The sequence below is a fragment of the Macrosteles quadrilineatus genome, unplaced genomic scaffold, assembly GCF_028750875.1.
Source record: "Macrosteles quadrilineatus isolate MER2022 unplaced genomic scaffold, UCM_ALF_1.0 Scaffold_1__1_contigs__length_201487025, whole genome shotgun sequence".
Taxonomy (NCBI): domain Eukaryota; kingdom Metazoa; phylum Arthropoda; class Insecta; order Hemiptera; family Cicadellidae; genus Macrosteles; species Macrosteles quadrilineatus.
The window spans coordinates 151778495-151794303 of record NW_026542594.1 but is presented as its reverse complement, the minus strand read 5'-3'; the positions used below and the strand labels follow the sequence as shown (position 1 = coordinate 151794303).

The window sequence follows — 15809 nt, the reverse complement described above, 5'->3', positions numbered from 1 at the left end:
AACATGTTGATAAGAAAATACAACTTGAAGTTTATTTTAAAGAATAAGTAGGTTGTCGATTAGCACAAGAATAAACACAGCTGGTTAAATTAATGCGAAGAAAAATTGTTTGAGCTACCGGATCCAGGGCTACCAATATGAAATATTTAATTTGTTTTATACTAGTTTTACAGACAGTTAAAACCCCACCATTATTTTATGAAAACCCTGTATATTACAGGTTAATATTCCGCTAATTTCACAAACATTATTGAAAATACACTTTTCCTACAGTTACCTAACAATGTACATGTTCTCTCACTGATTTGAGAAAGCAAAGTGGCCAATTCGCTCATCAGTGAGACAATGTTAACATTGTCTCACTCTAATTACTTTGTCTCACTCCAGATTTGCAACGTGAATGCACGAAATAGTGAGCGCGTAACGTCGTATGCGCGCGAAATACGTTGGCAGCACTGGCTGTAAATCAGCTGGTCAGCTGTTGTACTGTTGTATTTGTCACTTCACATTAAATGTTATATTAAAAGTTCACTTCTGTGTAAAAATAGGTTATGTTTCTTCACCAATTTATTTGTTTTATGGTAACTGTAGGAAAAGTATAATGTGCAACTCGAGTTCAAAGTACATTTGCCTCACTCGAGAAACCATTCCTCACTCGCCTACGGCTCGTGAGTAAGGATTTCTCTCGAGTGAGTCAATTGCTCACTTTTCTCACTAGTTGCACAAATAACTATTTCGCCCTTGTGATGAGCTATATTTTTATTCATATTGCACCATTATTTAAACAAACTATGTTACAAAACGAAACTAGTTTGTATGCAAAAATAACCTCTCAAAACGACTTCCAACTGGTTTAATTTTGCTAATGTAAAGAAGCAGCTGTTTAGTAAGTGATTCAATTATTTCGTCAATTACGATTGTGTTTAGTGTACAACTAACGATATGTTGAACTATTGACATGAAGGCAACAATAAGCAACAACCGTTTTACTGTATTTATTTTATAATATATACTTTTCATATATGCGATTACTTACAACCGAAATTTACAACTGAGTTAACAACAGCTGACTCCCTAGGTACTAAAAAGGGTTTTTATTCCTTCAGGGTTATTTTAGACCCACAACGCATGTGTTTAAAAGGGCTGTTTTTGGTGCAGTATGACGAAAAAATTGTATATAATTATTTATCGATTAATTGTACCCAGGCACAATGTTCGATAAAGATGGTCCAGATACAAAATCCTAACCCTAGACACAAAATTTCTTCAACACGTGCATTCCATAAATTTAATGATTATCATTATAAATGAATATGAAAATTCAGCAACTTGACATATAATAATACGTCAAACACTGACCCTTTATGTTTGGTTATCATAATAATTTGTTCGAAAATGTTCGTTGAGTCTTAACTTAATTTAGCATGAAACATTTCGCTCGGCATACAACAGTGACTCTGGGTTGGCCTCAAGCTTTAAAAGTCGGATCCACACTCAAGAGCATTAAATTTCCTGTATCAGTTGTATAGTTAATCTTCCACATCTTTGGTCATCTGTCAATGGGCTACTACCCGTGGATGTGATAGGCCGTAATGCTCGTGAAGCATGACGCTACGATAGAAGACGGCAATGACGTAATGTTTAATATTTTTGTGACAAAGGGTTTTTGTTTATTTATTTTCCAAGGAAAGATTAAAACAAGCAGCTGATCACAAACGGTAAACTACGTCATTGCCTTCTTCTATCGTGACGTCATGCTTCACGAGCATTACGGCCTGTTTTTTTAGTGTGGCCTTGTGTGATGCCATGTTTTGGAAGGAAGATTTTACAATTATGACTTTCAATATGTGGGTTTACAAATCAACTGTGTTTGTTATACGATTAGATTCATTACCCAGAGCACTAATGTTCAAGTATTTATTAACATTACCGGTAATATTGCCTTCAGTTTTATATAACTGTGGAGGTTAGGTCAAAGAGGGTTTCACAACGAGTGTTTTTACAAAGAGTTTTCCAATATTAAACTTTTTTAAAGATGTAATTACTATTTTAAATCACTTTATCGTAGAGGGGTTTCTCCTTTAGATAAAGTTTGTCTCGTGTGGTTAAAGTTTATGTATAGGGTTTAGAAGCAAGACGTGGAATTTAAAGGAAGGATAAAATCTTCTGCACTAGTTAAAACTGTTTAATCATAAACGAAAATAACAAAAAGCCATTAACTGTAAAAATTAAAACTAAAAAATACATATTTAATTCTGGTAGGCCTACAAGAAAGGTAAGTTGTACAAATGTCTATAACTATACATCGTAGGTTTCTTATACTTTATATTACTAGTGTACATAACTACAATATTAATAGTCAGTAGATAAAATGCCTTTTTAAATGCTTTGTTAAAATGCTTTGTTTTACTACCTTACAATTGCATTAACGGATCTCTTAACATAGATCATAGCTCATCAGGTACAAAGATAGGAAGTACAACCCTAAGTCTAACGTGAACAGTGTAACTATTTTAACGAGTGCCACTAGACCCTAGAAACTGAACACCAAGGTAATCGGGATTGTATCCAATGTTTGGTTAGGATTAAAATCAAACCACACATACCACCCAGTGGACAGAAAATTAGCTAAAGACACATAAAGATAATCAAACAGAGAGAACCATATACAAACCCTCATTTTAACCACCAATTAAATATTTAAGAAGAACAAGGTACCGTATGGAAATGTTTAAAAAGTGTCATTTTTTTGTAAAATAATACAAGATTCCAAACATATCACTGACATTAGCTATGCACTGTGTGATGCTAGGTCTGAAGTGCTGCAGCGACGTTGTCGAAGGTTGCAGAGATTGACTGATAGTTGACACCACACCGAGGATACAACAGACCACAACTCTGACCTGACCTGCCAGCCTGTAGAGCCCGCTCCAGCCGCGACCCTTCCACCAGGAAACTCACCAAGGGGTTCCTGTAGACAATCGAGTAGTTCAATAAATAAATATATCAGCTAAACCCTGACTTACTGGTCTTGTGAGGTAGTACTGACTATTAAATCTTTATTTTTAGGCCTTGCCACTAAGGATGCCTCAGTCAGAGGCATCCTTAGTGGCGAGGCCTAAAAATTTAATCCCATGTTAATCCCATGACCAGAGAAGCCCATCCCCCAAGTTCAGAAGTACATTCCCCCTTACTTGCACACCTACATACAACAACCCTTTCTTCATCCTCCTCGCCAAACTCATCAACCTGTCCGATTACCACACCAACCCTGAACTTTAAAAGCTTTAATAAAAGAAATTAACAAAAACATTCTATCAGAAAATAAGAAATATTTAAAAGGAACTTACGATTTCCAAAACTTAATGATGGAAGCAAATTGATAGTCACGATATTTGAGTAATTTTGAAATCATGCAATGGCCATACATTAACGAGAATTAGCGAGGATCAGGTCGCCAAGTGGCTGAAGAAATCCGCACTTTTTTCACTCGTGACCTTCCTGAGACTGCGGTCATCTATATACCGCTATATAGATAAAGATAGACCGTTATTTTATCATCATGACAACAATCCATGATCACGGCTCTCCGCCTCATTCCCTGATCATTCCCTGCTATCTCCGCGAAGTTTTTAACATAACACGTGATCACTGCGAAATTTAGAGCACCCTTACGACCGCAAATCCGCAAATACGTCAACGTCATTTCCCGTGATCACGGCGATGTATCCACGTTCCTCCGTGGTCGACAGACCGGCTCCTGTACTAGCAGTAATATCAAGAAATTCATTAGTGATCGCGAAGATATCATAGCCCCCCGTGTACAGAGTTCTAGTCATATTCGGCCTGAAGTGCTCACCTGGTGATGGTGTCCAATGATGTCTGGCTGAGAGAACACGCAGCACGCTCCATACACGCGGTGGAGTTGATGTTCTGTGACGCAAGAGCCTCGTCTACTCTGGACATGACATCTGCTAGTCCTGCAGATACACTGACTCCACCCTCTTCAGCTAGAACAGGGTGACAAACAGATAGATCAATGACTGCTACCACCACTTGTGTCAACAAGACAATTATGAGACTGATGAACTAACTTTAAGAATCTCTCGATCAAGCTAATCTTACGTGATTAAAATCTCGTCCATGCAACATTTGATTAATTACTATTTCATTTTTATAGTTTTCTTAGTAATTACCTTTTTTGTGGGTTGCACGTATCCTATTTGACTTTAAAAAGGAAACTGAAACTGTGACTAACACGTTAAGTTATTCTCCTTCCAATATTTTAAACAAACCTCTTTTTTATCATCCCAAAAACTAGTTGGCTAATGGTAACACTGATTAATTAATTTCAAATTAGGCACATGAATAAACTAGTAAACTAGTTTGGTTGTTTGGTTCTATGTTCTATACATAACATATTTGTTTATATGAAGAAAATTAATTCACAAACACGGACACAGTTGTGTGCTACAGAGGTTTGCCATTTCACAGACATTCACACTCATGTACTACCTCGTCCGTAGTGGTGGTTGTAGGAGAAGATGCTGACGAGTTTGGGGATGAGCAGCACAGCGCCGAGGCCGACCACAGTGCCCAGGAGTAAACCTCCCAGGTCCAGCTTGACCGGGCTGACCACACCGGGGCTTGTGCCGCCGTACCCTCCCTGTGTAGAAGACTCGCAGTTACATTAGAATACATATAGTGGTAGACGTATCATTGTTTAGGCTGAGACTGAGCAGGAGGTCTATAGCCTAGCTACTGAGGATGGCTCTTCTATCTAGTAGAAATCTTCAACTAACAACGTGATTAGCCCCCGAAAACCACTGGATTTTATTGGTAAACGCTGTAAAAGCTTGCAAATCAAAAATCTCAGTTTGATTAGAAGACTAATCATGATTATTATGAAAAATAAAAGCATATTTTACTACTTAAGCACAATATAAGACCAGGGATTAATTCAACCGTTTCCTTTCAAAAAACGTTTGAAAGTGTCATTGGCAAGAGTAAGCACAAATAAATAAAAATAAAATTAATAAACTGGACAAGGGATTAACGAAAATATATTTTTATCAGCGGTACAGTGTATGTTAAAACGTTTGAATGAAACGTTAAAGTCTTTATTCCAGCAGGATAAATAAGAAAATGTGGGAAGCAAAAATAAATTAAATCAAAATATATGTTCAAGCTGGGTGTATCCTCGAACCATAAAATGCTAGCGACTCTTCTCTGGACTTAGGCGAGGGCTATTGTATTAGGCAAAGTATATTTACCATGAGCGAGGTGCCAGAGTAGAGCGGATACCCCAGTCTGGGCTGCTGGACGCGGTCCTGAGCAGAGGAGGCTGTGGTCACAGAGTTGTCACTGGTCTCTACCGCCATCAGGTCGCCGTTCTGCTGGAAGTACTTCACAGGACTGGGCAACAGCCCTCTGTCACAAATCACATATCAGACCCTTCAACATTATAAATAAATAGGCCTACCCCTGCAGATCAAGCGAATTCAAAATTGTCTTAAAAGATGTTTACAATAAAATTTCGATAAACACATATGGCTGGTTGATGTGGGTATAGGCCTACGATTTACACAGGTTTATAATAAGTTGGCCTTTTAATTTGACATTCTCAAATATGGTGTATTAGAAAGACAATGACAGTGGTATTTTATAGCAGCTTTTTATGAAATTGCCCATATAGGGAATGCTATTGTCTTATTGTCTTATACTGTAAGCCAAAATCTCATGGTAAGACCATGTAAGACTTCAACCCAAGACTGATTTAATGTTTTTTATTGATGTCCTCAGAGGCCTATCAACTATACTTTACTTTGCACGATTACTAAAGTAAAAATCACGAATATTAGAACAGAAACGGTATTGATCAAAAACATAAACAAAAGACGTCACTAGCCCGAATGTCTATACTAATATCTGTAACAGCTGGTTTAGATGTTTTAGCGAATTTCCCATATAGGGAACTAGTTATTACCGTAGTTCTCATGGTAAGACCTGGGCCCGGAACCGATTTACTTTTTCATTTTGATGTCCCCAGAGGCCAAAAACACTATTCGTTCAAATTTTTATTTATATATTTTATGGGGGTTTTGTGGGGTAAAAATTGGGTTTTCTCATTTTTGACCCTCAAAACAAACAAAGTCCCAATTTCTCTTAGTACAATTTTTTTAGAGCTTAAAAACAAATAATTTTGTATATTGTTACGGTTATTGGTCATGGGGAAAATTCAACACATCCTAAATTAAAAATTACCACGCTATTCTTATGGAAAATAAGTAAACTGTTGTAGTCCCACGTTATTACCCTCCTTGTAGCAGCAAACCTAGGTAGGCTACTTGTTAAACATAATGCTATTTAAATAGATTTTAATTGAAAATCCAATCGGGCAAATGGAAATTCACTTAGTCTACTCACCCTGGTAGCTGGGTGTACATGTCAGACACAGCAGACCTGGTTGTAGCGAAGCAGGTTGCAAGGTAAGGAATCAGTAGCCTTAGTAACATCTGAAACACAACAATCACTCACACTAAAACTGTATGTTATCATAGAAGTCTGTATACGTACACAAACACGAAACCATTCCTTTATTATTTGAACTCGTTTAAATAGTATACACTAGATAACTAATCCATTAATTGTTTAATTGATTGCTAGTACGAGTATGCTAATTTAACAATGACACCGAAAGTAATTGTGCTGGCAGTGCTGTACAGTTTAAACCATGAATACTGTAAAAGATTTTTATAGTATTCGTGGTGTAAGCCCATGTAAAAAAATCAGGGTCTCATATTTCAGGAATTATTTATAAACATTTTATTCTCGGGTAATTGATGAGTTATTTCGTTTCTTCAGGTTCGACAGGTAAACATGCAGGGGTTTCTCTGTAGCATCCCTTTCTTCCCTACTTAACAGATTTTTACGATTTAGTTTACTAATTTTAATTAAATCGGTTATTTTTCAAAAATTAATTTTTCCGTCATTTTATGGTTTTCTTTGGGGGGGGGGGGATAACATAAGTTACAATAACTTTTGAACCGTGATTTGTACAGCAATAGGATTTGTATAATTTTGTTCGGAATATAAAGGTCTATAACATACTATTTTTTATCAACATCGTTTGGGCCATTTTCGAGAAAATTCAATTTTTCCGTTATTTAATAGGTTTTTATCGGGAAATCACCATTATAAATAAATATTTAAAATAAAATATAAAAACTTTTGGAGATACCATTGATTAATACATTCCAATTTTCATCACAATCTGATACAGCTCTGTACACATCCACACATACATACAGACAAAAACACACACACATACAGACATCACTTCGAAAACCCCTTTTGGGATTCAGGGGGACCCAATACGGATATATCCACTCAAAACTCAAACTCTAAAATTTTGATGAAAAAATCAAGTAAAATATGAATTTTGTTAGTTAATAACATGTTGTCTTATTAACTCTAAGATTAAGATGTTATCTAAGATTAACACGTTAGTTTTGACTCAATTTTCTTAAGGGTCAACTCATGCACAGTTATTGGTTTCTTAACCAACAGTCGATTATTAACGACAACCACAAATGAATTATATGTTCAATAAAGTTTTAAAGAGTTGTCTGATTAATCTTGACTAGATAACCTGTTGCTCGAAATCGAGCAAAACTATAACTTGTAATAGAAAAATAAACAACAAAAACACAAACATCAAGACCTCAATCAAAGAGTCATTCTAAAGTCTATGACTGATTAAAGAAATATGAAAAATATTATGTTTTAAAAAATTATAAAAGTAGCCTACAATATTTAAATATAGATCCGCTCTCACACTGCTTTGGTTATCTCTATGTGCAGTAGGCGGGTGCCCTCTATGAGAACGTAGATGTCAACCACACACTGTAAAGTGAGTTTTTAAGACCTAATGTAGACCTGTTCAGATTTGTTAATGTAGATATGTCCAGACCTAAATCCCTCTTTTAACGCCAACCAGTTTGACACGTACTATAGCATTGTTAAATTATTACTACGGTAAGGTTCTGTTTTAGGCGTATTTAAATTAGGGGGTCTAACCAAAGTCTCCGGTTGGGAATATTAGAAGGTATGCAAGTGGATCCAACGACCGATCTAGAACGGATTCGCGTTTAACACTATTTTTTGAAAAAAGAAACTAAGATTTATTTGGCCAGGAGGTGCACTGTTTTCAGCCTTTAAAATTGCTGCGACATCTATCCAGGTATAGCATTATTGTGGCTAGGAAAGTCACTTCTTTTGTCTCTTATTATGTACATAAGAATCTCACTTGACTCCTCGGAGCTCTCGTCCCTACACATTTCTGCCAAAGTTTTAAAAGATTGGGCAAATGGGTAGGCAATGTGGCCCTATTTCCCGCACATTTTTCATTCCATTCCTTCTTTCAATTGGGTTTCATGCGTTGTTGGGTGCCAACGTCGTACTTATACACCTGTGCGTGTTCAGGATGACCTTCTTAAGGAATTAGATTACCTACTCGGAGGTAAAACGTGTCATGGATCTTGAAATTGTAGATCCCCTGGGTGATCCTCTCATATAAATGAGCTTCAGAGCTGACCATGGCAAAGGCGGAATTTAATTGACGAATTTCGTCCCAATAATGTCTAGATCTAGCCTCACAGCCTTGTTCTCAAATTGGGAGTTTCTATTAAGTTCATAAAAGTATGATGAATTCCGCATATGAGGTAAAGGGTTCTCTCATTTGTGGTAACAAAGAGTACCAATTAAGTTTACTGTCTCGGCCAGTTTGTGTGTGCTTAAAATGGAAGCAACCACAATTTAAACAATTTAACGTATTGGGAGGTTGATGCAAGTGGTCACGTTCGCATTTCCTCCAGCCACTCACAGTTCTTCGTCTTACAGGTGGCATTTAATCTTAAATTTAGATAAAATACGAAAGTTAAACCAAACAACATAAAACACTACAACGGAATTTTGATATACAGTGTAAATTACACGATATGGTAATGTAATGGGTAACTGCACTGTAAATAATCACTTTCAAACATTCATTTCATCACAGCTAACTGAAACCAAAACAACACGATTTTGGAAAATGCGATGTTAGGTAAATAAGTTAAACTATTACAAACAATTTGTTTTCAAGTTTTGCTAGGAAACTATTAATTTATGAATCAGACATAATTAATACACGTTTGAATACAAATATAAATTCCAGCTTTGCTCTGGAAGTAATAAGTCCTGCAGTCTGTGGTTAACCTTAAAAATTATTTCAAACTACGTCCATATGTTAGTTGTAAACAAAGGGAATTGAGTTTGATATAATGTCAACAGATAGCGCCATTCCCAAACTTTAGCCCTTAACTGTACTTAAGTGATGCCGTTTCTATATATTCTGAGACGTATTTGCACATCTACATGAAAATACCTTTAATTTGATACATCAAACGTTAAAATCCGTCAAGCCGTTATCGTGTTATGACTGTGAAAAGAAAACTGCTTGCTTATTAATATATAGATTCTATTGATGTCTATATATTCATGGCTGGTTTAAGTATTATCCATCTAGATGTTATTGATCTCGACTGAACTTCCCTAGGATCTGCAAAGTGCATCGCGTGTAGGCTATATAATTGACAATATAGTTAGGAAGGGTTTGTTGGTTTGAACTCTAGTTAAAAGTTTAGTTTATTATTGAGGTTCACATAACTACTATTTTTGAACATGTTTTTTAATAACATTAATTTTAAAGATCATATTCAAATTACTGTTATTATTCTAGAGAAAGCATTTTAAATAAAAATCATGATTTGAAAATTTTATAATAAATTGTGCTTCCACATTTAAGTACATCTTCCAACGCCACGGACTAATCCTTTAATCAGTTTTATTTAAGAAATAGAGAACAATCTTGCGTTTGATATGGTTTCTTAAATCTTCTATTTAAGTCCTTCACTACGTTCTTTGAATAGATCCTTTGGCTATTAAAGATCTAAACAATTTTATGATTATTATTTACCCTAGGCTAAAAATTTCCAGCATTAATATTTTAAAGCAGGTTAAATTTAACAAATCTTATGTTTTATGTAATACCTTTGCCTATTAATACAACTTCTATCCAATAGTCAATGGTAAAACATAAATTAACATTGCATTCTGTCAAATCCAACAAGATCTTAAAAATAAACATTTGAAGAGGTTACAGGATGGAACATATATATAAACTTAAGACAAACACTAGAAATGAGTAGATTATTAATTGCTATAGCAAGTACGTGCAAGTACAAATTAAAGGGGAGCGAGCTGGTGTAGTGGTTAGAGCACGGTACTTCGGTTCCTGGGGTCCCGGGTTCAAATCCCACCAAATCGCCTATGGATTTGATCTAAGTTATAATGCCGCAATCCCTAGGTCTAGCCTGAAGTAATGTGAAAAACAATCCCAGGCTCGTGCCTAGCATTATAGGGGGGAAAACGTACACTCTGTCTGCAAGTTATTCTGTTTTGGAATATATTTTATTTTCACAGAACAAACTGTCCTGCGACTTCGTAAGTAACCCTTATCAACAATACACTCTCGGTTCACTTCCTAGGATGCAATTGTTTTAACAATAAGCTTAGAAAATGATATTTTTACAATTCCTAACACATAACAAAATTTAATTCCTAATGATTAAATAAATAACAATTTCACGAAACTAATACAGGTAATTAAACCAGCTAACGTACCTTGGGTGTGGTTCCTAAGTTAGAACATAGAACACTGAACTACAACTCCGGGGCCATAGTGTTTTCTACATATTTATATGAGATGGATGTTTTCACTTTCAGCATTGTGTTAGACGAACCACAGCAGCGACAATATGTTTCCGCTGCTCAGGAGTCGTGCTGACGATGGACGCAATGTAATTGGTCATTGTGTCTGAGATAACTATCTTATATTGTACCCCAACAATAGTTTATAGCTACAAGCCGTGGTAGACAAAGAATTTTAGAACTTCCTAGTTTACCAGGACATATGTGCTTCTCAATACAGCGCTCTTAGTGATTTAAAAATAGCTTTACTACTACAGTAATAAAATATGTATTGACACTGTAGTAAATAAAGTTTTATATATAGGTGTTAAAGAAAATAAGGAGGGGACATAATTTTTCGAAGGGATTTCTTGGGTCGAAATAGGCACAAATGTGTATGAATTAAGTACCCACGTTCGATCTCGTTCCGTTTATAGCGGCTGACTGTCTGTATGTGTTTGTTACAAAAATATGCTTAACTCCAAAACGGTTTATACAGCGTTGAGATTCTGCAAAAGTTTATATTTTTTGTCACACTGCTTTAAAATCAACAGTTTTTGACACATGCGTTGAGATTTAAAAGTTCTTTCAGTCTTTGGATAATTCAGATGTTTTGATGATTATACCGTACTAGTCCTGAAATAGTTATTTGTGCAACTAGTGAGAAAAGTGAGCAATTGACTCACTCGAGAGAAATCCTTAGGAATGGTTTCTCGAGTGAGGCAATTGTACTTTGAACTCGACAGGCCCGTTTTTGATCCTGTCAGCGACCTAGGCACAACTAACAGTAGCGCCCCTTTGCAATATATATAACAGGGTGTCCACCAACCGGGACATCCGGGAATCATGCGGGAGTTTTTTGAACCGGGAATTATGTCTGAATTTTGTATTTCTGCCTAGAGTTTTCAATGTATCGTGATCGCACATGACAACATCAGTGATGTTTCTGTGACCGCGGGAGACGATAATTTGTCTACACACGGCCGCGAGGGATGATCAGAATATTACCACGATCACGGAAGACAATGATAATGTCCATACGACCGCGGGAAACAGCAAGAATTTTGCCGCGATTGCAGAAGACGATGATGATCTCCACACAACTGCGGGACATGATTAACATTTTTCCGCAATCGCGGGAGATGATTTCCATGTATTCACGACCACGGGAGACTGTTACGATGTCTACAGGACTGCGGGAGATACAATAATGATTTTTACACGGCCGTGAGGGATGATCAGAATTATGCCACGATCGCGCAAGACGATGATAATGTCCACATGACCGTGGGAAAAATTTTGCCTCATTCGTGGAAGACAATGATTACCATTTTTCCGCAATCGCGGGAGACGATTACAATGTCTTCACGACTACGGGAGACGATTACGATGTTTACAGGACCGCGGGAGATACGATAATGATTTATACACGGCCGTGAGGGGTGATCAGATATTGCCGCGATTCGGAAAACGATGATAATGGCCAAACGGTCGCGGGAAAAGGTCGGAACTTTGCCTAATTTGCGGAAGAGGATGATGATCCCCACAAGACCGAGGGAGATAATTACCATTTTGCCACAATTGCGGGAGGCGATTACTTTGTCCACAAGACCGCAGGGGACGATATACTGATGACTTCACGGCCGCGAAGGGTGGTCAGAATTTGACCGCGATCGCGCAAGACGAGGATAATGTCCACACAACCGCGGGAAGAAGATCAGAATTTTCCTTCATTCACGGTAGACGATGATAATTTCCTCACGACCACTGGATATGCTTATGTATTGCCTCGATCATGGAAGACGATAATTATGTCTAAACGACCCGACCACGGAAAATAGTAAGAATCTTGCCGCAAACGCGGGAGACTATTACGATGTCTACACGGCCGCGAGGGATTATCAGAAGTTTACCGTGATCGCATGCAAACACCAATTTTTTTATTTACCAAATTGTTGGCGCCCCCAAAAAAAAACCAATTGCCTCGCGCCCTAGGCACGTGCCTACCGTGCCTATTCGGTAAATCGGCCCTGGAACTCGAGTTGAGTTGCACATTATACTTTTCCTACAGTTACCATAAAACAAATAAATTGGTGAAGAAACATAACCTATTTTTACACAGAAGTGAACTTTTAATATAACCTTCAATGTGAAGTGACAAATACAACAGTACAACAGCTCACTAGCTGATTTACAGCCAGTGCTGCCAACGTATTTCGCGCGCATACGACGTTGCCTGCATTTTACGCGCTCAGTATTCCGTGCCTTCACGTTGCAAATCTGGAGTGAGACAAAGTAATTAGAGTGAGACAATGTTAACACTGATGTCTCTTGTCTCACTGATGAGCGAATTGGCCACTTTGCTTTCTCAAATCAATGAGAGAACATGTACATTGTTAGATAACTGTAGGAAAAGATAATTGTTGATCATAGTTTTGATTCGAGGACGTCATAAATCGATTAAAATGCATTCGGTTATAAATAATCGAAAAATTCATTGTTATTATTGAAACATTCATTGTTGTATTGTTATTATTTTTGCGTTCGTTTCGCGTACACCCATAATACACCCATAGTACACCAAAGTGAGTGACAACAACTAACTGTGAGTGACACGATGGACAAAGTTAGTAGGCCTACGATTCGTATCGAAATATCGGGTGTCCACAAAGCCTTGGTCTGATTTAATAGCTTTGCTGTACGAAAACCATTAGGCTAGGATTATACTAGGACGCTGGCGTCCGGAGAGCTTTAGAGCCACACTTAACTTGTATGCCTTGTTTTGAAGGGATTAATCAAGTTTTGTTTAATAAAATTGGTAATGCCTAAACACAGCTGATTAACAACAATACAATCATGATTCAATATAATAACAAAACAGAAATGGTGAGTTTACAAGAGAAATCACGGTTTGTGTTGTTTTTTCACGAAATCCAATCCCCTATAGCAGTTCAACGACTATCCATTTAAGTGGGAAGGTTATCAGACACAATAATTGTAGAATTTGGGGGGGGGGGGGTTAAAATCCCAGATTGGGTGATTGAAAATTAAAGGGCCAGTCCTAAACTAAATCTTTGGTGCGGTGTAATGCATGATGGAATCATTGAATAATTTTTCTTTGCCGAAAAAAATGTAAATTGGTTTGTTTACTTGGTTTTGTTGGGGTTGTATGTAGTATCTTAATTATAAGAACAGCAACTTATGATAATTTTCCAGCAAGAAGGCACTCCACCTCATTGGGCTAAATCATATCCGTGAGGGATTTTTTAAATCTTTACTTTCCCGGTCGCTGGATCGGGCGTGATGGCCCGACCAAATGGCCACCTCGTTCCCACCATGTAACCCCCATGGGTTTCTTGTTGTGGGTTTTTGTCAAGGACATTGTCTAGTCTTCCCGGGTTCATAATTTACACACACTTGCGGGAGAAATTCAGGAATTCTGTGTCGTCTGTAACTCATGATATGCTGACTAAAATCTGGGACAAACTGAAAAGACGCCTAGAAAAGAAACAAGAAGAATGTTAAAATAGTTTTAAGTCAAAGAGTACTAGGATAGTTTATCCAGGTCAAAGTGTTTTGGTGAGAGATTACAGGTCCAACAACAAATGGCTACAGGATACTGTACACAAGCAAATCAGTCCTGTTATTTATGAAATAGAGTTAGTTAAGTTCAGGCATTGTTACTAACGTCACATAGATCAGCTGATTGGTTTAAATAACAGTCCGCTGCACAGAGATACGCCGGATTTTGCTGAAAATATTGTACATAGAAACGTGGCAACCCCTACATCCGCTAGCTCAGACCCAGAGTTGGCAACGCCGCAATACCAGAGGCATTGTACTTCTTCCCCTGCCAAGGACGCACAATTTTTATTTCAGCTGCAGTTATTTTAATAAGAACAAAATGAGAGCATTCTATTGGCTGAGGGAACACCATTAGCGCAATGAAACGGTTTGAAGCCATCGGCCTTGGTGGTCTAGAAATAAAAATCGTGCGCCAAGGACGTAGTCAGCAAGCCGGTTGGCATGGCAACCACCCCAGCAAATGGTAGGAGGTCACTCCCCGCTTCACAAGCGCGGCGATCTACACCACCAGCCAGGAAGTCACTCCCCCCCTTCCTCCGGCCATAGTACTACGCCCGTATCCGCGTGCGTAAAATCAGCTGTGCGTAGTAGTGATAGTAGTAATAACACCTGTCAAAGTCCACCACGACGCAATCCTGAACGCGTTAGGAAACCTGTTTTACCAATTTGTATTTGTGTGTGTGTTTGCTGTTTACCATGAGTCTTGATGTTAAATACTATGTTATACCCAATGATTATTATACATTTTCTGATTGTTGATTAGGTTAAGCGTCAAGAAATATCACTCTACCACCAATGGACTATATATTCAAAGTTCACAGTTTTTTCTAGTGGGGCCTTGATCTGTCCAAGGTTATCGTTGTCCGCGTGTGTCGCTGTCCAACTTCGGCGCGGTTCCGTCCCGGATAAACTAAACACACTGTTCTCGCTGTCTGCCAACTTTTTTATTTACACTGTCAATAATCCAGCATACAACTTTCAATGGGTACCTAAAAAAATATGTTGATTACATTATTCACTGATAACTATAATTTGTAAGCATACACGAGTTGAAGTATGGGGTTATACTATTAACTTATTTGCATGTATGAGATCGTGAGACTATATTCATAATTAATTATGAATAAATAGTAGTACCCATGTATTTTTCTTCCATAATGAGAAGTACCATGTACAGTAGTTCTTAGCTTTTATTAGGAAAGTGATTGTGGATCACTTCAAAGCTTATATAATCAATGGGCATACACATGTAAGTAATAATCAATGGATACCTTTTGCCTCTTTGTGGTTATAGTCTGCTTGCTGCTCCACTGCCAGCAGTAGAAACGAAACAGCCCGTAGCTGATTTGAGCTGCACTAATGCCATCTATATAACAAAATATGCAATAATAATGCAATTGCATTGCAGTGCAAGTAAAGTAATGGCAGGCAAT

The 15809-nt window shown here is 37.4% G+C and overlaps 1 protein-coding gene across 1 annotated transcript; it reads right to left on the bottom strand.

Annotated features, from left to right (window-relative positions):
• Positions 1-2801: 2801 nt before the first annotated feature.
• On the bottom strand, positions 2802-6502 carry LOC128984431 (uncharacterized). The gene is made up of 5 exons (XM_054403753.1): positions 6427-6502; positions 5274-5430; positions 4516-4666; positions 3860-4010; positions 2802-2971 (listed from the first exon to the last, which is right to left on the bottom strand). Exons 1-5 carry the CDS (start codon positions 6444-6446, stop codon positions 2809-2811), a joined length of 642 nt encoding a protein of 213 aa, XP_054259728.1. The 5' UTR covers positions 6447-6502; the 3' UTR covers positions 2802-2808.
• Positions 6503-15809: the final 9307 nt, after the last annotated feature.